We start from the raw sequence: 26,699 nt of genomic DNA on the forward strand, positions 1-26,699 counted from the left end.
TAATTCGTTACCCAACTGTAAGCTACTAGTGTTTTAGGAACGAAAAATGGTGTACTAGTATTAGTAGTTTGTGTCTTGCTTACTGCAGTTATTTAAAAAGTCAAATGCATAGTAAGTTGCCCTAAACTAGTGAAGTTAAACTGAGAATTTGTTTCCAAATAAAATTTTCTTTATTTAGATTTATATGACGTGAGTCTCCCAAAACTTTGCAACTTAATTGAAGTCACTGTATGAATCAGTGTGCCATTTTACGAGTCTGAATCTGTATATAAATCTTGTAATATGTGAGGTAAATTAAAATTTTATTATTTAAAAACCAAGGCACAGTATCCTGCTATGTAAAGATGAGATTAAAAGTGTTCTTATAAGCTAGTAAAAAGAGTAATGACACATCAGGAAAAATAGCATATTATCTAACCTGTTGCAATTGAGTTGATTTCTTTCATAGCAGTCTAACTAGCTAAAATAATTCTATTTCTGAAATATAGTGTAGTGTACTCTATCTCTGTGGTTAGTGTACTACTTGTTGTGCCAGTGGGAAGAAAGCGTTTGATTTTTCTGCATGCTCTAATCCCTGCATTTAATAAATCTATGTATTTCTATTTGTTTTATTTGCATGTGTGGTTTTTCCTTGTTTGTATGATTCAACAACATATCCTTGCACAAGTCTGTATATTTAAGCATAGATTATTTCACCATTAGCAGAAGTTGAGGTTGTGCCAAAGTAATGTTAGATTTGGGTAATTTTGTCCAGTTAACACTGTTTGTAAAGAGGTATTTCACCTCTTCTGTCAGTTCGACGTCTTTACCTGTGTATCACCTTACTGACTTCCCAAGTTTTACCCACTCTCTACCTTTCTCAGGTATCTACACCTAAAAGTACGTGTTGCTTATTCAAGCATTAGGTACTCTGTTTTCTTAGACTTTTCAGAGTATGGCCCAGAAATTTTGATTTTGTAAAAAAAAAAAAGGATCCCTCATAGAACACAGTATGCTTTAAGGGAGAAACTGTTTCAAGTTTAGAATGAGTAAATGTTTTCATCGGTGATAAAAAATTAGTGAATACAGCTTTAGCTGTTCAGTTGGGCTTTTGAGCAACGAAAGATTATTCTTTCACAGTTGAGTAGGATAAAAATGGAAAAGTATTTAAATAAAGATTTATGTACATTTTAAATATTGCTCGAGTATTTCTTGGCATTAAAAAGTTTATGAAGAATCAGGCTACCAGTCACACCACATACTTCATATATCTCTTGAAAAGACAGTTCATGAAGAACCTGGAGGGCCTTGGAAACTATAGAAGCCTTTCTGGAGTCGTATCAAGAACTAGATGATTTATCAGGGCAGATCCTCCTTGTGTAGGCGTTGACAAGATAAGGTGTTTAAGCAGCTTTTTGGATGGCCTCTCTAGCTTGACAAATTTCATTGTAAATTTGATTTCAAAGTAAGGAATTTCAGAGAGGGTCTAACTTTTTAAAATATTGCTTGAAGCAAGCGATAGAGATCTGATGTTTAATCACTTATTATGTTTAGACTTTAGCAACAGTTTTATCCTTATTTTTTCTTTAACTGAATTTGTTCAGCATATGATAAATCTGACAGTTTAACAGGTCGAGTGTGGAAGATAGCCTGTATTGATAAAAGATGAAATACATGTTATCATTTACATTAACTCTGGATGATGAGCTAGGTTTAATGGTATGAACTGGGTTGTAAGCAACAACTTTGTTATAAGCTATATTGATGAATTCCACAAAAGAAGAAAGAGTGTTTATTGAGTCGTATTAAGATTTAACATTTTATTTTGTATTCTGTCATTATGCTACAGACTTAACTGGCATTGTTCACCCCTCCCAGAATATGTAGTTGCTTTTAAATAATATATATATGTATTTTTTTTTTTTTTTAGTTAAATCTTAGTGGCTTTAACTCATTCCTCTACTGTCTAGCTTATACAAGTTGCTGTCAAAGGATGCAAGGGAGAATGTACTGTCACAGGAAAAGCAGAGACCATTGTTTGGTTATTGATAACAAGAACTGACAGGACTGAAACTCCTCCAGTTTTGTCCTTTTACAACCCCCAACATCTGGCGGAGACTGGCTTGCTGTTAATGACTGTAATTACCATCAGATACTGCCCAAATTTACTTGTATCAACTTTAGTTTTTTTGATTTCAGTGAACAGCTTCAGAACTGAGAGTGAATTGCTCAAGAATTTTAATTTCATGCAAATGTCGAAAACATGCAAAAATTGTGAGAAACTGCTAATTTAGGGCTAGTTACAAAACAGAACACAGTGGCTGCAACAATGGGCTGAAGCCTAACAATTGTGAGCATGGCGCTGGACTGGGCACTGTTTCGTTCTGTTCATAGGGTTGCTGTGAGTCGGAACCGACTTGATGGCACCTAACAACAACGACACAAAACAGAATTTCTAAGCCTTCAGTGCTGCCCTTCTGTATTTTCCACTTCCTACCTTTTCATTGGAAATTAATTTTTAGCTTTGATCTACAAATGTGCTTTAAATTCACCTATTAGTGCAGTTAACTTTAGATGATTTTCCTGAGCTTAATATACACTACAAGTAATTCATATGTTGGTATCAATATGTATACCTATGTATCTCTGGTTTTTATTTGTGGCACTTCTGCCTTGTCCCTATTTTTAGTGGTAAAGAAAATTGACACACCTAGTCCCACCGACATGGTCTATTTTAAAATACTATCATTTGCTGCCACTTTAAGAATATCAGTCAATTCTTGCATATATGACAGTGTATTCAATAAATGCTAGATAAAGGAAAAAAAAAAAAGAATGTCAGATGGTCTTTCTTCCAACTTAGGGCAGAACAGTTCTCTTAGAGCATCTCATTAGTGATTCTCACTGTTCTTATTTGGTTCATCCACGAAAGAGGCAGGCGTGAACCCCGTGTCTGGTCAAGGAATTCATTTACAGCTGCCCGTGGGCAGGAGAGAGGCGAGGGAGCTGCTACAACCTTAAGGTCTCTCTCTCTTTTCTCAGAATCTTTTTGTTTTCCCTTGGTGAGTAGCAGTGATTCAGATGGGGAATCCTGAGTGTTGGCGCTTCCTGGGCTTCCCTAGCTTGATGGGAACTCACTAGAGTGGGGTATGTATCGCCCAACTTGCTTTCTTCCCGTGGGCCAAGAGAAAACATTTTGCCTTTTCCGGACTTTGCGAATTACTCCGTATTCCCCTCCCCCACCTTTTTTTCTTTCTTTGGTGGTTCAGAGGTTGGTTGAAAATGTGTGCTGGGGACACATAGTCCAGGAAAATTGCTCAGAAAAGAAGACATACGGAGAAGACAGACAAATAAGGAAACCAGCATGTTTATAAAGCAGAAGTTTTTAGATTTTGAGGAAATATGTTTGCCTTACCAACACATAATAATAAAAGAGAAAACTTGGCACTTAAATAACATACTTCAAGAGGAAATTAATGATGTTTTAAAACTACAAATAGGGTGGTTTGTGAGCAGCCTTGAGTAGGTACAAGTAAAATATAAACAATCTGCTCAAATGGCTTTACCGTACTTAAACCAGAAAATGTAAGCTCCTTGCTCCACTCCTTATCTCCCTTAGGTCCTGTTGTGAAAATAACATGAGTGCTGTCTCCATGCAAAGTTAAAATTATTAGAGAGAGAGAGAGAGTGTGTGTGTGTGTGTGTGTGTGTGTAAAACTTAGAAGTGAATGACTATGATGCTAATGTTTCATCCCAAAACTGGATATATATGACTTTAAGTAAAACATTCACTTATTTTAATTGTCTCTTGAAAAGCTTTCCGTCTGATCTTTCTGAGGGTACTATACTTTTTAATATACATGGTGATACTTTGGAGAGGAGCCATTTTCATCAACAAAACTTATCACATATGCCTGCTGTATTATAGGGCATTTTGCCATATAGTGAGAGTTATATTTGCTTAAATTTTTGCGATTTATCGAAAGCTGCTTCCAGGGTAAAAATTCCCTAGACCATTTGTTGAAAGCTGACTTAGATTTAATCTGTAATTTTTTTTCTTACATACTCGTAAATGAAACAATGGCCTTTGAGGTTCAGAGAGAAATATCGAAAATGAATGTTCATGAGGTATTGTCTGAGGAGGGTTCTGGTGTTCAGGGTTTTGCTTCAAGCTCTATCCCTTTATTTCTCCTGTAATGCCCTGGCTCCCCTCCCCACCATTTAAAATCATACACCTTCTTCCAGGCCCAGCTCAGTACCTGTTCCGTCCCCACCAGTACAGCATCCTTCTTTCTCAGATCTTACGTTATGAAGGAGTACATAGCATTTGTATGAATACCTTTCACCTATTTTACTTATTGCAGTAATAATTATATACAGATTTATTTCCCCTCATACCCTGTTGTGTTCTTACGAGCAGCACTCCTCCTCATCCTCCTCTCTGCACCCAACCTTACGTGCAGTGGCCCCAGGCAGTTTTCATTAAATGAGTAAAGTTCGGATGAGGGGAAAATAGTCAAGCACGGAAGTCCAGACAGCCCAGATCCAGCTGATTCTCCCACTGACCGGTGACTGTGTAATTAGAGGAGAAATGGGTTATTTGACGAAGGGACCTTTTACTGTAACAGTTAAGAGTAGAAGTTGTGTAAACCTGCATATAATCCAAATTAACTCCCTTTGCTAATCTCAACAACCCTGTGTTGTAGGTGCTGATGATTATCTCCCCGTTTTAAAGATGAGATCATTAAAGCATAAGAGTAAAGTAACTTCTTAAGGGCACACAGCTAACCAAGTGGTCCAGCTTGGACATGAATACTGGCCCTAAGTTTCTCTGCTTCACAGCCCCTCATAGCCTGTTTTAGAGGATTCAATTATATTAGAAAATTGCTTGGTTCCTAAAAAACAGAAAAATGAAACTCGTTACCATTGAGTCGATTCTGACTCATAGTGTCCCTGTAGAACAGCATAGAACTGCCCCCATAGAGTTTCCAAGGAGCGGCTGGTGGATTCGAACTGCTGGCCTTTGGGGTTAGCAGCCGAACACTTAACTACTGTGTCACTAAGGCTCCACTTGGCTCTTCGTAAATGCTAAATGAATAGTAACTAAGCACACATTGTACTTATTACCAGGCCAATATTGTACAGCACCTTGGGTTTTGGTTATATTGCTCCCACCAGCAGGAAGCTCAGGCATCAGCTCTTAGAATTATATCCTCCCTGGTGACCTCTTGAATTGAATGTATATTTTATGAAACCTCTCTCAACTGATACAGTGCTGCTTTATCTTACTTAAACTTGACTCTTAAAAAAAAACTTAACTCCTCTGCCCCCTTGGGTTGAAGTAGTGGCCAGGAAAGAGAATTGTAGTGAGACTGAGACTGAGCATCTCAGATTATGTCACGTGAAGCAGCTGGTATATGACAGTGATGAAGTGCTCAGTCTTAGGTGTTGTTTTCTTGTGTCCACCTGCCTCTTGGTCCTTGGTCTCCATGAACCTCTTGCTCTCTGGAGTCTTCCCTTAAGCCTTTGGTCTTCTCTTGACTTGCCCTTCTCTCTGATTCTTTAAATCCGGAAAGGCAAAAAAGCTCCTACACAATTTAAAGGAGTGGGGGGAAAATGGGGATTTTACGAGTCTGGGCGATAGAAGGAAAGGAAAGTAACAAGAGTGAAGCTCTGAGAGAGATTGGGAAATGTTGACGTAGTCTTCCTGGGGCCCTGGTGGTGCAGTGCTTAAGCATTCGGCTGCTAACCAAAAGGTTAATAGTTCCAATCCAGCTGCTCCTTGGAAACCCTATGGGACAGTTCTACTCTGTCTATAGGGTTGCTATGATTCAGAATCGACTCAGCGCCAAAGGGTTTTGTTTTTTTGTCTTTTTTAAGTGGTTACTAAGTACCTTAAGTAACAATCACCTACGGTTTTCTCAAAATCTTTGTTAGTCTGTTTAGCTCTTCTAGGGCCTAAACCTCTATCACTCACTTGTTCTTTGCATTCTTCAGTGTTATTTTGTTTCTACTAATGACTCATAGTGACTCTATAGGAGCCAGTCATGGTCTTCCCCATCAGGATCAGAAAAGATCCCCTAATTTCTTGGGTGCATCTTAAGACCTTTATGATAGCAGCTAGAATCAACCGAGGGAGGGGGAGGGACGGCAGGATATGAGAGAGGAAGCCACTGTGCAGTGCACTTGACGGAGCTGCTTTGGAGATGGCACTGAGGGAGGGCCCGGAGGCAGGCAGACCTTCACCCAAGGGGCATTGCTTAGAGGGGCCTTGTGGGAGAGCTGAGGGAAGGAGGGAGTCTCAAATTCACGAGACTCTATTTGGAAACATTCAGCTCAGTGGAGTGGCACTGCCTCTTCTTCGGCTGTCTCTCCTGTATGAGCTGTTGCAGCACAGGCTTCACATTGGCCGACCCAAAACAGAGACTGGGAGGAGCCACTCACAAAACCTGTAGTTTCCACATGGTGTGAGATTGTTCCTGAAACTGGAGGCTGGTGGCATAAGGCTGGGGCTAACAGACTACAGGTCATGGTCCTCTTGAAATACAGCTCCTGCTTAAAGGGTATGGACCCAGTGAGGTAGGCTTGTTTGTTTTTGAAATGTTAGCCCTTACATTTACTTATCCTTTAAGCAGAATAAAAAGGGAAAAAAAAAAAGTTTTTTCATTAGAAACTATACACACTTATAAATCAAAACAGTGTGTTAATTACTGCAGTCAAAATGCTGATTTTTCTTATTGGTAAATTGATCAGACACATTGCCATCAGCCCTTTTCATTTTGTTTTCCTTTTTTCTGTTTTTAGTTGCTGATATGTGTTCAAGATGAGTGGGATGGGAGAAAATACCTCTGACCCATCCAGGGCAGAGACAAGGAAGCGCAAGGAATGTCCTGACCAGCTTGGACCCAGGTTAGATTCTTACTGAGAAAAAGGAATCAGTAGTATCCATGACTGCCACTGCACGCTCCTTTGATGTTTTAGCATTGATTTTACTCCCAATTCAAATATTTTTTTCCTTAACAGTTAAACCTTTACACATGTATTATTTACTTTATGTTTTGAATATGTTGATCAGTTACGGATTTCATTATCCTTAGAAAGCTGCCTGTTTCTTCTGATGTCTGCTGTGTCATTGACTCTTAAAACCAGTTTATTCTATAATGAGTTTTTTAGCATTTTCTTTTCTGTTAGATCACGGAATGTTATAAAGACAACAAGATCCCATAGTACAAAGATTTGCTGGTAATTTTAGACTGGGTTTTATTTTTATTTGTTTTATATTTTTTAATGAGCAAGACCTGGTATGTTAAACCCACTTGCTTTTGAGTTGAGGACAAAGATTATGGCTCTTCAGTGAATAAAACAAATAATTTTAAAGCAAGTTCCATCTCAATATATTATGGATCAAAGTTTAAATTATTATAATCTCTAAGCAGAGTAATTTAACAATATCTATTAAAATTATAAATTCATGGTTACTTTACAGCATTATTTATAATAGCAAAGAATTAGTGCATATCCGTGCTCTGAAACGCTGTGCAGCTGTGGAAAAACGAGGACGCTTGTGATGGTTGGTACGGAAAATAAGGATATTATTACAGAGAAAAGGCAAGGTGTACAAAACTGTGCATGGGCCGTTACTATTTGTAAAAAAAAAAAAAAGGGAAGAAAAGAATCTATAATTGCATTGATTTAGGATCATTAAAAAACCCTAGTAACAATTGTTAACCATTTTGAGGGGTGTGAACTAGGCAGATAGAGAATAAAGGTTAACAGATACTTTTTGCTCTTTTGATGCTTCAAATTGTATAAATTACTCAAAAAGTTAAATAAAAGCAGCAACTTCTAAGGAATGGCCAATAAAAAGATCAGATGGAGAACATTGGGAAGAGGACAGTGAAAATCCATCAAGGGAAGGAGAGAAGGAAGAAAGGCCAAAAGCCAATATTTGAAATGCTCTTTCTCCTCTAGTTGCTGAGCAAAACAGCAAGCTTTTTAAGCCTGTGCTCCCCAAATCCCTGACCCCCAGCTCCTATGTTGCCTCTGGGTTCCTGAGTACTTCCCTGTAAGCCAAAGACTTCTGCCTGTCGGGCTGCCTTTAATACTCAGGAGTTTACCTGAAGTGGGGTTTGGTCAAATGGAAGCTAGTCCAGTGGGAGGGGCTGTTCTCTTCCCTAGTCTTTGTGCTGGTGCCAGAGCTGAGTGGGCACATCTCAGAGCCCTCTCCCTGGTGCTGTCAGGGACCTGTGTAAACCCTCTGCGCTTTCTCTCACCTATTTGTCATGTATTTATTATCTTGTGCCACAGGGCTGAGGATAGGAACTGGGTTCTTCAGAGCATTCGGGCCACTCCCTCCTTTCCTGTACTTAATAAAATGGAAGCTGGGGGTAAAATCATACTTAGAAAAACTAATTTTTTCCCCTGCTCTGACAGTAAGTCACTGGATGATCTTGAACAAATCTTATAACTGCTATAAAGTGGATAAATTGTATTATATCTCAGGTTTATTAGATTATGAAAGTAAATCTAATACTTGGAGATGAATAGATAGAAGTCTGTTATAAATTTTAAAAATTAGGATTACACATAAATAATTACATCAGAAAACTGAAAGTGGCTTCATTAAATATTTTCATTTATTTGTTGTATTGTTTTGAATGACTTTCAGTAGCCCTGTACTGCACTTGATAAAATAATTGCATGCTGTTATCATCAAAAGGAATCTTTTTAGTATGCTGCTTTATCAAATTCAAATGAGAGGACTTTGCCAACTTAATTTTTTCCACTTCTATTACCTTCATAAAACTTTAGTTGGACTTGGACTGTTTGTTTGTATTTTGCCCATGATTCAGCTTGGACAGCTAACAAAGACCCTGAATCAGTTTTGCTTTTGTTTCTAGCTATACTTATTTTTCTGTAGTTTTTTTGTTTTTGTTGTTATTGTTTTCGTATTATCTAAAAAGTCTCCTTGATTTGCTTACTAACACCGTAAAGAAGTCTGAAATTATAAAGATTTGTTTTTATGTTTTAGCAAAAATGATTGAATTTTAACTATGTTAACTTCCCTTCTTAATTTTTTTTTTAAGTATATAAGGATAAACAAACAAACTTATAAGGGTAATCTCCCTTATATTCTAAAATATCCTTTTATTTATTCAACAATGAATAGGATTCTTAGTTGTATTAAGCACAGTAGTCCTGGTCCCTGCCATCATGGAGCTTCTAGTCCAGTGGGAGACATGAAACACATTGAACAAATGATCATACATGTAAATATATGATTGCAAACTGGGATAAGTTCAGTTAAGAAAAATATACAACACTTAGGGCAATTGTTTTTTTCCCCAAAGTACTTCTATGTTTATATAATTTTGTTTGCTATCTTTGTATTAGAGTTTGTGTAAAGTGGTTGTCTTTTCCCATAATAGCTCTTTTTCATATTCATAATGAAAACGTATTTCTTCTTTGTAGCCCCAAAAGGAGCACTGAGAAACGTAATCGTGAACAGGAAAATAAATATATAGAAGAGCTTGCAGAGCTGATTTTTGCAAATTTTAATGATATAGACAACTTTAACTTCAAGCCCGACAAATGTGCAATCTTAAAAGAAACTGTGAAGCAGATTCGTCAGATCAAAGAACAAGGTAAGAGGACTGAATTAATATTTTGGCACATTGAATTGGTTTCTGTTTTTCCATGTGTGAGAAGTCCCTTTAATCTGTTTCTTATGCTTAAATTATTGATGAGGAAATGATGTCACAGGGCAAGATGAATGCAGGTATCATTTGCAGTGGTTTATAAATAGGCTTTGTATAAAATTCAACCATTCCCTAAAGACAAGGAGACTGAGGTAAGTCAGGGTGATGTAACTTTTCATCTAGTAAAACAAAATCAAGGGCCTACGGATTCTCCTCCCCCACCTTGGAGTTCTCATAGCTTGCATAGCAAGTGGCTGCCATAATTTGCAAGTGAGGACCCTGTTAAAGATGGAAACTGGAAGTAAGGAAGTGAACCACCTCAGGTTTCAACTAGTCAGCATATTTGATTAAGTCTGAGCTTCAGCTAGCCGCCACCAGATTAGAATGTCACTCATATCCTGAGTGACAAGAGATTTGAAGGCTTTAACCTGTAGTCAGACTCCTTTTGTGAGGTTGAAATACAGAACATGACAGTTCTCTTCCCGGGTTTTCTTTTTTTCTGAGATCATTTTCTGCCTTTCTTCTTTGATATTATTGCCTACAGGAAAATTTAAGAAAATAGTATTTTAAAAAACACATTTGACTTTGTGGTGCCAAAAAAAAAAACCTTTATTAGGCAAGTATGAACAGTATCTCCGGTGCTGAGGGCGAGTGTATGCTCTTGAAGTATCTGTATGCTGTTTTCCTTCGGGGCTAGGGAGATTATTATCTCTTGTAATCTGTTTTTGAATGCACACTCTTAGCTTTCATATTTTTTTAGTCTCTTTTATATAATATTCAAAAGAGGCTGATCTTAGGAAAATGTTACTTCCTTGTGGTTATAGGTATATGACCCTGAATCTGCCTGCTTCTATCTTAAAATCCTAGCTACCTGTTAGTATATTGTCATGATTGCATTGTCCATTTTGATACATATACTATTGAGCTAAATTCTATATAAAACACTTTTACACATATAGTTCTGTTTTCTAAGAACTTAAAGATGTACATAGCATGCACAACACACTTTTTAATATAGCCCACTCTCAAGTTCAGTTTTTATTTCCTGGTTTCTCTGTCAAAATTATATCATCATAACATTTAACCAAGGTGTTTCTTCCCTCAGTGCCTATCTCAGTCTGTCTTCATCTCTCTCTCTCTTTTCTATTTAGGGTTCAATAGTTATCAAAAAACAGTTCTAATCTCAATTTTGATATTTTCTCATTTTTCAGTGTCAGCAAATGTATAAAATAATATTCCTAGACCTCTTAGGAGAATTAACTGGCTAAAGTTTTATAGTACTTTGATGCTGCTTTGTTTCTAGTTGCTGATATCATTGCAGTGGAGATATCTTTAAGCTTATTGTCTTAGGTTTCTAAAGATTTTGAATGGTACAAGCCTGTGAACGTTGCATGCTATATAGTACTTTGCTTTTTAAGATAATTAGATATATTTTTACCAATATCAGGGCCTTCCACAAGTTTTGAAAGTTTTGCAAAACCTTGGTAATCCTCCCCTTCAAACCATAAAACACGTTAAGCTGTGTCGTGCTGGTACTGTGCCATACCTTAAGTGTAGTTCGAATCATAAGTCTGCGTACCCTAGCCACCCAAGAAGCAACAACAATAAATACCCAGTCACATTCTTATAATAATGTTCCTAAAATTTGAAAAGCGATGTATTTTGAAGAGGGAAGGAAAAGTGAAATGCTAAAAGAAAAAATGAAAAGCAGAAATACACTTTGTAAGTTCTCAACTAATCTAATAGTTTAAGAATATTGTTTGTCTAATGAATTATTTTTTCAAAAGGAGCGTGGGTTTTAAAATCAAACAGAGGCTAGGTGTGAATTCTGGTTCTACCACTTAAGAGCTTTTTGAGCCAGAGAAAATCATTTTCTCTCTCTGAGACTCAGTTTCCTTTTCAAGGGTTTAACAGTAACACCTAGGTTGCGTGGTTGTCGAAGAATTTATGAGGTATGTGAACAACCCAGCAAGTAAATCTTCAGTAGATACTAATTTTCTTGCCCATATTAAGAAGATGGCACTTTGTTTTCCTTTGCGTATGCTAAGATCTTTCGACAGTGAGCTCTTCTTTCAGATAGAAAGTGAGATCAATGGTAGGGGATGGTTATTAATATCCTCTCTACAGGTCATTTGAAGAAAGTAAAATGTTTTTGGTGCCAGAGAACTCTGCACAGCCCATGCATACTAGTCCACCAGACAGCTCTATTTGGGCCAGTTTTTCTTCTCTTGACAGCTGGCACTCAGCAAAGGTTCAAGAGCAATGCATAAGTCAGGCTTGAGCCCTTCTCTTTCACTGTGTCCTTGCCCTACCTCCCCCCACCCCCCAACTGGTTCCTCTATCAGTCAGCGTAAGTAAAATTAAATGATAATTTTTATATTGTTATCCAAACTTAATTTCTGTCTTAGTCACAGTTGTCAGCCTTGTGTAAAAATAAATTTGGTGGCGCAAGAGAAATGCCCATTGTACCTTAAGTCTGAATACTTATACTAGAGAAGTTAAACTGGATTGTTTGAGGTCCCAGACTAAAGAATACAGATTTGGGAAACCTGGGCTTGGCTTTAAGGAAATCTCTAGTGTCAGAAGCTAAGGCCGGTCAGCCAGGCATGATAGACTCTTTCCCTCAAGTCAGCCTCCCTCGTTAGCTGCTCCTCAAGTGTCCGTACTCTATAAATGAAAGGAGAGAAAAAAGGATATTTAATGTCGTGGCAGACAAGAATTTGGAGAGGGAATTACCAGCTATTTAAATTAGTAAGCATTCTCTTGTACACAGCACTTTATGAGACACATGTTTGGTAGATGCCAGCCTGCCAAAGAGCATTTGCACAGAGATGGACCATGTAGAATCAGAGCAAGTACACACAAGAGTTTGATGCCGACAGTGCAATTGCCATTTAAATATGGAAATCTGTGCACGATGGTAGTTTTCCTTTGGCCCACATTCATTGGTCCTTGGTTAGTAAAACTAACAGAAGCATTTCTTTTTTGAGAATTTTTAGTACCAGTGAAAAACTGGATCATTCTTACTATGTGCCGGGCACTTTTTAAAGTGCTTGTATGTCATAACCTATTTAATCCACAAAACATGCCATGAGATAGGTATATTTTCTTCTTTTATGTGTGGGAACCTGAGACGTGAGGTGGGTAAGTAGCTGGCAAAGTCACGTGGTCGTTAAGTGAAGGAATAGGGATTCAAACCCAGTCAGTCTGGCTCCAGAGTCTGTGCTTAACCATCACACAACTTTTTTGATATTGAAATATGCTGTTTCTTCATATTTGGTGTGATGCTGACAAATGTTTAAAACTTCTGGCTTATATAACTCACGGACAGGAATCATAGATATCAAGTAACCATTTTTCCCTATTGGAGACGCTAGTATCGCTTCTGTTCCACGGAAGAACCATAGGTAGTGTGAGAAATACAAATGTTTTAATTTTGGATTACTGTATCCTAGAGTATTTCACTCTCTTTAGCTGGAAATTTAAATAAAAATTTCTTTGGAAAATATATGGTGATTTCTGTTTCTTTATAAGAATAAAATTGAAGTGTGAAGTGACTAAAACATTTGCCCTGCTCTGTGTTTAAAGTGATATCTCCTCCATTACCCTAAATGTAGCCATACCTTTCATTGGCTTTTCTAAAATAGTGATTTAAAACTAATTTTATTATTTGAAAACCATTGACACATCATTTAAAGCCACTTTAGTGTAATACATTTGAATGCAGGGTATACTATCAGTTAATAAAGAATTGGTCTCAAACTTTTCTTTCTTTCTTTTTTTTTTTTGAATTCTTTATTAGTAAATAGCTACAAGTATGAAAAAGCATCTTTCAAAAATCTGTATTGGTACAAACTAGAACAGGGGTGGGGAACGGGGACGGAGATCAGTGGTTGAACCAGGCGACCTGAAAGATCACACTGGTTTGTCATTGTAATTATTCTAGTGATATAATTTTGATATGTAATGCCAGTATGAGAACATCGGGATTCCATATTCATACATGTGAATTTCCACAAATATTGGGGACAGTATCAAAAATAAAGTATTTTAAGAGAGGGTGGGGGGCAGTGGTATGTTAGTCGACTTGTGTCAGCTCCTGAGAGCCAATTGTTAACATTTACAGGAATTTTGCAAGTCATTTGTTAAACAGTCATTACTAAAAATCATATAGACTTACAATTAAATAAATTACATAAAAAACAAAGGTAAGGAACACTAAAAAAAAAAAAAAAAACCTCACATCTCCTAATTATTTTCTGCATTTTACCAGTATGTATACTCTAGAGGCTGTCCTATATGGTAGATATAATGTATAATCATGGCTACTGCACATCTCTTCTCAACTCTACATTCAGTGATGTCATGGCTGTAGACTGAGATCAGCCCTGGAGAGGGTATTTGTACCACAGAAGTTAGTAAACACTGCACATCAGGGCGTGATTTATTATTCTGTTGACTGTCACTCTAGACTTAACCAGGTAATGGAGAAACGGTTAATAAATCGCATCAAGTAGCTGTTACGTTACGACTAGCACCAGAAACAAAACCTGAGGAAATAGCCTTCCAGTATTATCCATTTCAGCAAAAAAATCATTCACGAATTGACAAGTGAATTTCCTCATATGACATACATCTTCATTGTTTCACTTTTGTCTTGTTCATTAGCAATAAATGAAAATTTCAGCCAACATTCTTGTTGAAAATGTACTCTTTCATCAGTTTTAATCATAGGTTGACTATGATACAAGAGTTTGACAGAAAATCAGTGGAAGGATTATTTGAGAATCATTGGGCATATGGAATTGACAATACAGAATGTTGTATATTTTATTATCATTTGCAAATTGTGTGCTACACATTCTTTATGCCAGTGAAATATATAATAAAATTATGATATATTCTTTTTTCCCCCCAAAAAAGCTGGTTTTTAAGCATTTTTCAGTACACCACTTGGAAAGGGCGGGTTGGATGTATTGGTAAATGTAGGCAAGTCAGTGTACAAACTTATAAACTAACAGAATTATTTACAAATTCAAGGCAGTAGTAATAGAAACAACCTATCTGTAGCACATACCAGAAAAAAATTAAACGCACATACAAAGCCCATAAATATCGTCCTTTTCCTTCCTGTTCTCCTCCCCCCACCCCAGGTTAAATTCATAAGGTTTTCGTGATGCAAAGTTACTTATTCAGAGCTAAAGCCTAGGCATGACCAAATACCTGTCACCAAGCAAAGTAAGAAAAATAGCTCTGATATCTGATCACTTCCAGGGGTAGGATATCTGCAAATCAGGCTTTTGGGATGATGCTTCCAGGGATTGCTTATGTTCCATGTAATGAAACCTTAGAGTGATGGCAGAGTCATCACACTAGAAAGGATAGGCTAGCTAACTCAGGGTTTCTTGCAGATTCTCTCAAACTGATGCCATGACGCGGGTCAAATACATGTGATGGCAGAAACTCTTGATTATTTGTGGAATGAATGGGAGAAGGACAATGACATATTCTAACTTAAAAAAAAAAAAAAAAACTACATATAGTTAGAATTTTAATTGCCAACTTTGTTCTTACCGTGTCTTCTCTTAAAGATGCTGATGATAATTAAATAACCAAAGTCAGCCAGCTAGATATAAAAGTGAACAAACAGAATAGACTATGTAATAGATCAGTGCAAGCCCCAAACCCAGTTGGCAGCATACGATAATCAGTATAATAACTTACTAAGATCATGGCCTTTATTTAAAATCAGATGAACCCCGTATCTGGATTCATCAGCTTTGTGAGCATGTGCAAGTGTCTTAACATGTCTGGTCCCTCATTTCCTAATCTGTAAAAAAGTAGATAATAATACTTATTAAATAAATATTATACTATAATAATATTTATAAAAGAATGTGAATCACAGAAAAGAATCTGGCCCCAGTTAACTCTTGAAGATCTGAAACCATTATGGTTGTATGCACCTCAGAAGAAACCAAATCTTATTTCCCTGTTTTGCTGATTTAACTTCAGAGCAGCAGCATATTCTTGATATTGCAGTTTTTAACGAAGACAAAATATTTTCATTCTACTGATCTGCATGTAATTCACATTTACACACTTCTGTGTGGATTAATGGCTCCTATCTTGATGGCATCTATCAACAACAATGCTTGTTAATGAAATCCTTAAAATTAGTGGTTAGGAGTGGAATTCCTATTCTAATTTCTTGGTCTTCTACTAGGTTGCTCTTTTTATTTTATTTTTTTAAGTGTATGGCAGTTTTGTGTTTTTTTGTTTTTTTGTTTTTTTTGCAGCCTTTAGAAGAAGAGGATTTAAATAATTTATGTATTCCAATGCTTTAGTAGTTTAACAGTTTATGACTTTCAGTTCTTGTTTCAAGACTTAAACTGGCTTCCATACTCTAATAGGAAATAAGCACCCCTTATTTTATTGATCACTTTGTACTGGTATGAAAAGAAGTAATTCTGACACCCATCTGTCTGTGTTCATTTCATTCAAGAGCAAGCATTCATTCAGTTAATTTTTTATTGAGCACATACTATACGGAAGACATACTGTTGTTTGCTAAAGAGGAATCCAGTGGTTCTTTTCCTTGGAGGTTTCACTGTTTGGGGGGAAACTAGTGTGTAAACAACTGTAATAGAAGATAAAATTAAATAAGTGACAAAGGCATAAGTAATGATTGGATGAGAAAGTGAGAATGGGTGTGTTTGAACTGGGCCTTGCTCTAGAAGTAAGATTCTAATAGATGAGAAGGTGAGGACAGAGGAGCCTGAGCAAAGGCACAGGAGCAGGTGATGACATGCAGAATGCAAAGAGCAAGTCAGACTGTTTAGCTACAGAGTAATATGTATTGGATCTAAGGCTGAAAAAGGCAGATCACAGCCAGATAACAGAGGGCATTAAAGATCATATCTTGGTATTTGTGCTTTATTCTCCAGGCAGTAGGACAGTACGTAATACAGGAATTTGGAAAAGATCACATAAAATGAGAATCCCCCAACCATCGTCAACAGAGTTGACTTGGAGCCATCTTCCGTAGTCTGTAGACTCTGGAGATAACCCTGTACTAGGAATGGGAAATGTCTTTTTTCATTCAAAGCAATGGACTCCTGGAAGGGTTTGGAGCACGTAGCCAATAAAACAACAACAAGAAAAAACTATGTTAAAACAAATGCTTAGAGAAATATAAAATGTTTATTTATCTGTATCAAGAAACCCTTAGAGGACCCAGAGTTTTGTTAAGGGTGATGACAAAAATTTGAGAACCAATAATGATAATGCTTGAACAACATGGTAAACATAATGTCACTGAACTGTACATATGAAAATTATGAATGGCAGTTGTTTTGTTAAATTTATACATACCACAGTAGAAACAAACCAGTTGCCATCGGGTCAGTTCCAACTCATAGCAAACCTGTAGGGCAGAGTAGAACCGACCCATAGGGTTTCAAAGGCTGTAAATCTTTACAGAAGCAGATTGCCACATCTTTCACCTGCAGAGCAGCTGGTCGGTTTAAACCAGTGAACTTTTTGGTTAGCAGCTGAGCACTTAACCACTGTGCCACCAGGGCTCCTTCCACAATAGAGAAAGAGAGGCTAATGTTCTTTAATAACTATTCATTGCATTTTGATAACACGGTTGAGAGGACCTAGAAGGAGTTGACAGAACAGGAGGAAATAACAGACAGAAAGGCAGTAAGAGACCCACAAAGACAGACCAATGGAGAGCCTGGCAGAGATAAGAGTAGGATGGAATCATATTCATGTGCACACATGTTCAAGTTCAAACACAAAGATACAGAAATTTTAAAATATAGCATCTTGTTTTACGGTCTTTTATGACATTGTCACTAACGACTGAAAGCATTGTCAGTTCGCAGCTATGGGCATACGTGTGGGTAGAGGTCCTTAGGATGGCCCCCTAGATGTCAGCTATTGCCTGCTGTTCTAACCCCACCCCAGCTTTAGTGAAGAGTGCCCACACACTTCTTGGCTGCTCAGCCCTCCTTGGTACTTGTTATATGCCACCTGCCCCTACCTCTTCTGCAGCTGGGGCTTAGAGATAGCTTTATCAGCCAGTGTGCCCAGGGGGATGATACTGCACCATTCCTCCACATGAATGTGCTAGTGGTATGCCCCGTCAATTTCAGCGACTGCCACGAGACTGTATGACAGAGTCCAAAAGGAGAACCCTCACCGTAGTGTACAAGTTCCTCTGTGATGTGCCCCAGTCCTGCCGTACTTTCCCTTGCCCCAGCCCACAAGTTCCTTGCATTTGCATTGCAGCCCCCGCGGTGTAGGTTGGTTGCACATGACCATGCATGCGTGTGCACACACAGGGTTTTAGATTGTTCCCCCACATATTTCCAACGTGAGCGCTCTTTGATGGGACGGCGTATACATAACCTATAGCTAAGGATACTCTTTGACAATGGTTGAGGTAAATGTGTGCTCAGGCATACAGGTACTAGTTTGAGTACCGAGCTAGATATAGCTTAACAGAGGTGAAGTTGCTTTAAATGGCCAGGGATTTTGAGTTTGACAAAGTACTGTTGACAAAAAAAGCAACAAGAAAAACATATCTTCAGGTTCTGAGACATAGGAATTCATTTGTATATTCCCTCTTCCTTTCACTAGTGGAGAAAGATAGCCCTCCTGCCCTGCTTTCTCACCCTCTTGTATTTTATGGTATGCTCACACTGAAAACAAGTTTACCAGATATACCAAGCTGTTTTCTACCTCTTTGCCTCTATTCTTTCCTGTCTTATCCTTCTGGCAAACTGTGAGTCATCATTGAAAAACCTAGATTAGCAGCAGTTATATACTTCGTAAAGAATTCTGCCAGCCTCCCCACCCTGCAAGTTAATTAGCTCTTTTCTGCTTCACCCATAGGTTATACATATTGCTATAGTGTAATTATTTGTTTGCATATATGTCCTCCCTAAAAACGGAGTATTTAGGGGGCAGAGACTGTGTTTTATGGATCTACAAAAAGTAACAAAGAGCCTGGCATTTAGTAAATATTCAATCAACACTTGTTGAATTAAATCAGATCCTTGGCCATGGGGCTTAGCAGTATGTAGCCATATGCTCACACATACATCTTTCAGTGAAGGTTTTTACATGGTCCATTGCAATTTCAGACAGGCCAGCTCAACAAATGGAAAATGTGTATCTTGGACTAATGAATAAGATATTAATAGGAAAACTATCTTCTAGTTTTCATAGACTGCCCACAAATAACAGTTTTTGCTACCCAGTTATCAGACTTAAAGCCATTAAACCTTTTCTGGGTCTTCCTACGTATCTAATCCACTGTTAGTTACTATATCTTCAACCCTTTTCTCTCATTTTCACTGTCACATGTACAGTTAAGGTTCTCGAGATCACTTACCTAGAATGACAAAATAGCCTTCTAACAGATCTTCCAGGCCACAGAGCTAGTCCATCTTGTACTGTAATTTCATTAAGCTTCCTGAAGCCCACTGCTGTTCATTCCAGTCCCTCTGCTCCGAAGCTTCTAATATGTGATTCTTCATCACCTTTCAAATTTAGCATAAAGTCCTTCCCAATAATTCCAGGCCCGTGACAGTATGGCAGGTTTAGCATGGCCCTGGTACCTCCACAGAATGGAATGGTGTGCCCAGATATATACCAGTCTGGTAAATCAGGACAGGAACCTAACAGACTGAGTCGGGGAGAGGGGCATGTGACCGAGCTACAGGATCTGAGAGAAGAGGCCCAAATGGGAATCAAAGCACTGGGCTAACGGGGCTGTGATAGCCTCAGGTTCCAGTCAGCACTGGGGTACTCGAGGCCATTAGAATGGAGCATCACAACAATTTTAGGCCCTGTAGAGCACAGTTGACAGAGAATCTAGATTGAATGATAGTAGAAGGTCCACTGCCAAGGGGTTTCACCAAAGTCCTTACTTAGTCTGATGATTTTAGCCTGCTGCTATATTCTTACAGCCCATTTTACCAGTATGTATACCCTAACCATAAAATAGATTACTCATTGTACCTAACACATTCTTGTGCTTTTTCACTTTTATACCATTATTCATACTCCTTCTTCCCCATCGGGAATATCTCCATTCTTTTACTGTTTTTCTCTATTTCCATTAGACCTCTGCTATTCATTCAAGGCCTGTCTCAAATACTGCTTGTTTTTACAGAGCACTTCTTAATCTACCAATCATTATGGACTCATCTACTTTGAATCTCCTTATCATTTCTAGTATTACCTAATCTTATTCAGATTTTTCGTGTACCTTTCTTTTTCTTCCCCAATTGATGACAAATTCTTTTTTTTTTTTTTTCTTTATTGTGCTTTAGGTGAAGGCTTACAGAGCAAATTAGTTTCTCATTAAGCAATTAATCACATACTGTTTTGTGACATTGGTTGCCAACACCACAACATGTCAACACTCTTCCCCTCTCCACCTTGGGTTCTCTATTGATAGCTTCCCTGTTCCCTCCTGCCTTCTTGTCCTCGCCCCTGGGCTGGTGTGCCCACTAGCCTTGTATATATGGTTGAGCTACATGTGTTATTGTTTGTTTTATGGGCCTGTCTAATATTTGGCTGAAGGGTGAGCCTCAAGAGTGACTTCAATACTGAGTTAAAAGGGTGTCCAGGGGCCATACTCTTGGGGTTTCTCCATCTCTGTCTGCGACCCTCTATTGTGATCCCTGTCAGAGCAGTTGATGGTGGTAGCCAAGTAGCATCTAGTTGTGCTGGACTCTTTCTGGTGAAGACTGTGGTAGTTGTCTATTAGTCCTGTGAACTAATCTTTCCCTTGTGTGATGACACATTCTTTCGTGGCAGAGATTCTATATACTCATCATTCACACCTGTGGTAGTGCTGAGCACAATGTTTGTTCTTAGTTAACGTGAAATATTTATCAAATATTTTACCTTTATCCGGCCTTGTACTTTATTTTGGTGAATAGTAGTACTCTACATTGAAGAATTTGAAATTCATATTCTGATAATTGAGTGAATAAATTCCTTTTCTAGTACAAGTATTACAAATTGCAACCTTTCTTGTGATAAACATTATTCACAATATTTTTAGTTTGCCTCCTAAAAGTGCATTGTTGTTTTTAGGTGCTGTTGAGTCAGTTTTTACTTCTATCGATCCAATGTGACTGAGTAGAACTGCCCATTGGATTTTCTAGACTGTAGTCCTAGTGTCTTAAAATAAAATTTGGATGGTGAACTCTTAAAATCCTGGGGGTGGGGGGGGAGTATTTTATAGTTTTTTATACTTATTTTTATTATGATCTTTAATTAATATGGAATATTTTTCCCTTAAAATTTTAGATAAACATATTGTATCAGATTAGAATGTATCAGAGGTAGAAAGCAGTCACATTTTGTATTAGTGCTATGCGGAATTACTAGATAGATTGTTTTTGAAGTAACTCACATCTAAGATTTTTGCCATATATGTTTAAATTTCCATGCAGTGGAGTTTGCGTCTAATTCACTCTTCTTAATTTGAAGAAAGATGTAATTTTTGAGAAGTGAGTTAAACGTTTGCGTTGTGGTAGGGAGAAGGGAGTAAGGGTTGCCGTTGGCTTTGTAATTTATTCTCTGTGTGTGTATGGATGTGTGTGTGTGTAAATACATATGTGGTTTATTCACTGAATCAGAGATCAGAAATGCCTGAATAAGATCAGATTAATGTGTAGTACTTTAAACACATGAATAATAAAAAATATAAGGGCACAAATACCACTATTCAATTGTTCTTTTTATTATTGCCATTCCCTGATTGGCGTCAGTTTAAAGTACGTTTTTCTTAGGTGTTTTTTTTTTTTTTTTTTTAACAAATGAGTAAGAATAGCCCTATTTTTCTAAGCAGTTGTACTTGTAGAATGTGGAAGAGAAAAATGTGACTGTTTTTGTGGGCTTCAGGTTGGAGTTAACTTTCAGACTGAGATGAATATTACAGCAATAAACTGTTACACGAGGGACTTTTAGTTGTTCCTTCCAAGAAGACATATTGAGAGGAATAATAGTGCCTGTACTGCAGACTAGGTTAACACATCCTGTGTTGTTGAGTAGCCGGGCTGGTACAGACGGCTGACGCGCTTGGCTGTCACTGCTGAAAAATCAGCCACCAAAGAGAACACGTTTCTCCTGTGACACACATGGGGTCATCAAGAGTCGGAGTCAACTCAGCAGCAGCTGGGTTTTCTTAAGGGCACTGAACATGACGATAAGCCAAGAGTTTGGGGAAGAGATTTTGAGGGGCAGGAAGGAGGATCCCTTAAGGAAAATCTGAAATCAATGGGAAAATGAGAAAAAACAACAGTGGCTTTGAGATCTCCGTTCTAGAAATCTTGCCTCATTTTGGCTATTTTTCCTGTTCCCCTAAAGAATGTTTCCTTAAAGGCTTTTACCACATTAGCCTTCCTTATGAAAGGTACAGAGGGGTAAGAGGTAAAGGGCATGACCTTCCTGGATCATACACGTTAGGTGTTTTTCTGTGGTTTTGGGGTGGGCACATAGAGGCAGTATGTATGTCGATTCCCAGTTCTTTCCCCCTCTTATTGCTATTGCTGATTCTGAAATATTGTAGTCCATTTCTAATCATAAAATGTTCACCTATTGCTAATCATTGTGTCATTTATCTTTGTTAAAAAGCGTAAGGGTTAATTTTTTTAATCCTCCCATCCTCCTACCCTCCCCTGCCCCCCGCATGTTTTTAAAGTCATAATTCCAGGAAAACAATTATTGGTTCTTCATTTCAGCTTTGTTGGTAAGAAACATAGAGACCCTTAGAGCTTTTGCTGTTACCACAAAGTCCAGTAAAAATTGGCCTCTGCAGGTTTGGACTTTGAGATTATGATTGTTAGCCCAGTTTTTACTCCAGAGTTATCAGCATGTCAGATCTTGAATCATACTTTCTTAGAGATTTCCTAAGAATGTGACCAAAACAAACAGATGGAAAAACCCATTGCCATCAAGTAGATTCCAACTCACAGTGTCCATACATAGAACTGCCCATAGGGTTTCCAAGGTTGTAATCTTTACAGGAGCAGATTGCCTCATCTTTCTCCTGTGGAGGCACTGGTAGGTCCAAGCCGCTGACCTTTCGGTTAGCAGCCCAGTGCTTAAAGACTGCACCACCAGGGCTCCTCCTAAGAATGTGACCCTGGAGGATAATTCACAGAATACAAGAATTACAGTTTTGCTTATAGTACTTATTGATTAAAAGCTCTCTGTGCCAATTGGCCATTGAAAAACTTTATGAACAGCAGTGAAACATTGCCTGATACAGTGCCAGAAGATGGAAAAACGTTATGAACAGCAGTGAAACATTGATACAGTGCCGGAAGATGAGCCCCTCAGGTTGGAAGACACTCAAAATACAACTGAGGAAGAGCTGCCTTCTCACAGTAGAGTCGACCTTAATGACGTGAATGGAGTAGGTCTCAAAGCCTTCAAGACCTTCATTTCCTGATAGGGCACGACTGAAAATGAAAGGAAATAGCTACAAGCATCCATTAATAACAGGAACATGGAGTGTACAGAGTATGAATCTAGGAAAATTGGAAGTCATCAGAAATTAAACAGAACATGTGAAGATCAATACCCTAGGCGTTAGTGAGCTGAAATGGACTGGTATTGGCCATTTTGAATTAGACAATCATATGGTCTACTATGCTGGGAATGACAAATTGAAGAGGAATGGCGTTGCATTCACCATCAAGAAGAACATTACAAGATTTATTCTGAAGTACAATGCTATCAGTAATAGGATAATATCCTATATGCCTACAAGGAAGACCAGTTAATATGACTGTTATTCAAATTTACGCACTAACCTGTAAGGCCAAAGGTGAAGAAATTGAAGATTTTTTCCAATTTTTGCAGTCTGGAATTGATCAAATGCATTGATAATTACTGGTGATTGGAATGTGAAAGCTGGAAACGAAGAAGAATCAGTAGTTGGAAAATATGGCCTTGGTGATAGAAACGATGCCAGAGATTGCGTGATACAATTTTGCAAGACCAACGACTTCTTCATCAAGGATCCACTGGTGGGTCTTTTTCTCAACAAAATAAATGGGGACTGTACACATGGACTTCACTGGATGTAAATCACAGGAATCAAATTGACTACATCTGTGGAAAGAGACAATGGAAAAGCTCAATGTCATCAGTTGGAAGAAGGCGAGGGGCCGACTCTTCTGTTGTACACAGCATCGCTATGAGTTGCAACTGACTGTACGGCACCCAACAACGGCAACAACACAAATTAACTGTAACCTGAGATTTGCTTTCAACTTGATTTTTTTTAATTGGATTTTAAAATATTTTGATGAACAGATTGAAATTTTAATAAGATTTAAACTATCCCATACTGTTGTTTTGAAATCCTAAAGCATTCATTATTCTGTCTCTTCTCTTCTTCTGTCTACCAACGACACTTGCACTGTCAAAAGGCCTGTGGCTGTTGCTGTTGTTATTATCATAGCAGTAAGATAGCTCAGGAAGTAAAAATTCAGTTCTCCTTTGTGTCGCCTGGTTAGGGGTGGGTAGTGGTGAGTCGGAAACCCTGCATAGTGGTTAAGACTTCAGCTGCTTACCAAAAAGGTCAGCAGTTTGAATCCACCAGGTGCTCTTTGGAAACCCTGTGGGACAATTCTGCTCTGTCCTATAGGGTTCCTATGAGTTGGAATCAACTCGACGGCAATGGGTTTTTTGGTTTAGTGGTGAGTCAAAATTATACATTCATTTCCTTAGTCAGAAAATAGCTGGGGAATACCCCCCTTTGTGCTGGGTCCTGGGGATACAGCAGAGAACAAGTGACTTGACTGCTGTCCTCATGGAGCTTGGAGTCTTCAGTGGGAAAGATAGGCTGTGGATAAGTAAAGAGCAGTGCTAAATGTAGCTGTATGGTAGGGCCAGTGTGCTCTGGGAAGTGTATGATCTTGCAGGGGGTTCATGGAAGGTGATCCATGGCATTTCAGCTGGAAATGAAAAGGTAAGCCAAGGCCCATAACATTGAGTTCTAATAATACTTAATAGCTATATTAACAGTGGTACATATAAGTAATTTATAAATAGATATATGTATTTTATGTACATTATTCATTCATACTTATCAAAAGTCCTGATAGCATGAGTCATCGAAAAAGTTTCTTTTAAACAATTCTTGCTTTCTTGGCTTACAGTGGTGTAATTAACCTTAAAACTCACATAGGAGTGAACAGAGAGAAGTCAGGATGTGGTGTGGGACCAAGAGAAGAAAGATCTCAGAATCTGATGCCTTCAGTGGTGGTTTTCTTCTCACCATGCTGTTAGGTTTTTTATCTTCCCTTTATTGCCAAATTCTTTAGCATATTAAATAAGCTACACTCATTTACTGTTCAACCACTAAAATCTGGCCTGTATACCACCCTCTTGTTAGTGACACCACTCCCTGGAGTATCAGCAGGGACTTGATCACATCTAGTAAGCCTTTTTCTAATTCATATTCTGCTTACTTGTCTCTTACTTCTGTCACTGTTGACTGTCCCTTCCTCAAAACACTTCTGCTTTTGGTCTGTACGTTATTCGTTCTTGTTCACTGGTTTCTCTGCCTCAGCCAGCCCATGGCTTTTTTTTTTTTTTTTTTTGACCCCAACTAAATTCCTTCCTTGATCAGTTTTATCTGTTACCACCTTCAGCTGTCATGTCTGTGCTAATTATGTCAACTTTAAAGCTCTGCTCTTGACCTTTCCCACATCTTTCATTGCACAGATACTCATTGAGGAACTTATATCAGGACCTGTCCCCCTCCCCTCCAGCTTGCAATTTAGCTACCCATCCAGATGTCTAGCTACATGGAAATTTCCTCATTTCACAGGAGTGCCTCATAGGCACCTTAAGTTTATCATATCGGAAACTGAATTCATTTTCTCCTCTGCCTCTTAAAAAGAATGAGTTGTCCTTGTGTTCTTGGTCTTAGTGACAGTTACCAGCTTGTACTCATCACCTGTTTGGTGCTTACCTAGGCTTGAAACTTCTTTGCCTCTTTGATCAGTCAGTCAGTAAGTTCTGTCAGTTCCTCACTGTGTTCTGTGATATCCTACCTCTTGTTTTCCCATTTTTAATTTCAGCACCCTATTTGAAAACATCTTTTCTCACCTAAACTCATCCCTGCTCTTACCCTCTCTAATCCAGCCCAGTGTTATCAACATTAACTTCTTAAGAAGTTATTCAGTACTGTTCTCAATGAGCATCCCTTGCACAGGATAAAATACCTTCACAGGGCCATCAAGACCCTCTGTCATCTGGGCCTAGCAGATTTTTCTGGGCTGTCTCCTGCTGTGTGCATCTAGCTATGCTTCTAAGTACACAGAACTGTTCATCCTTTAACCGCCTCTTCACCTTAGCCTTAACTACTTTTTAATCTGTAACTATACAACTTGTGTGCCATCTTAGATAAAATATGTATTTAATTTTGGCTTGTAATATCACAGTTTAAATTTAAGAAGAGCACCCTACTACCATGTAACTCTTGAATGGAGGGAACCATAGCTTAGTCAGTTTCATATCCTTTTCCTTGATGCCTTGTTTGTAAGAAATACATAGTATTTGTATAAAATGAAATACAGAGTATAGAGAAAATGTAAAAGCAACAAGATATTCAAGGCTTTTTTTCTTTCAGGTGCTTCAAAAAGGTGTGAATAGAATAATTTTTAAAAAGACGTTTAAGGACCATAATTATCTCCGATGTTATTTTGATCTAGCAGCACATGAATTAAATTCCAGTGGTATTGTCTGGAAACGACCAACAACCATGCCATAATTGGCATACTTAGACATGGTGATTTTTCATTAATTTGTACTTACATTCAGGACACATTTACCAAATGCCTTTTATGTGCCACATACTATGCTAGGCATGGGAGTGAGTATGAAGAGGAATAAAACACTGTCCCTTGACTCTGGAGCTCTCAGTCTGGTGCAGGCAACAGGCAAGTTAAAGAAGTCGTTAAAACCCCTTAA

At 38.1% G+C, this 26,699-nt stretch overlaps 1 protein-coding gene across 11 annotated transcripts in view; it reads left to right on the forward strand.

Moving 5' to 3' along the window:
* The window catches only part of NCOA2 (nuclear receptor coactivator 2), a 319,160-nt gene that overhangs the window by 202,965 nt on the left and 89,496 nt on the right, over positions 1–26,699 (forward strand). For all 11 annotated transcript variants that reach the window (XM_049853545.1, XM_049853541.1, XM_049853548.1 and 8 more), the window contains 2 exons: positions 6,784–6,888; positions 9,451–9,623. In XM_049853545.1, coding sequence (XP_049709502.1) covers positions 6,803–6,888; positions 9,451–9,623 — 259 coding nt within the window. In that variant the 5' untranslated portion in view covers positions 6,784–6,802. The remainder of the gene's footprint in view (positions 1–6,783; positions 6,889–9,450; positions 9,624–26,699) is intronic.

This window comes from Elephas maximus, chromosome 15 (assembly GCF_024166365.1).
Source record: "Elephas maximus indicus isolate mEleMax1 chromosome 15, mEleMax1 primary haplotype, whole genome shotgun sequence".
Classification (NCBI taxonomy): Eukaryota; Metazoa; Chordata; class Mammalia; order Proboscidea; family Elephantidae; genus Elephas; species Elephas maximus.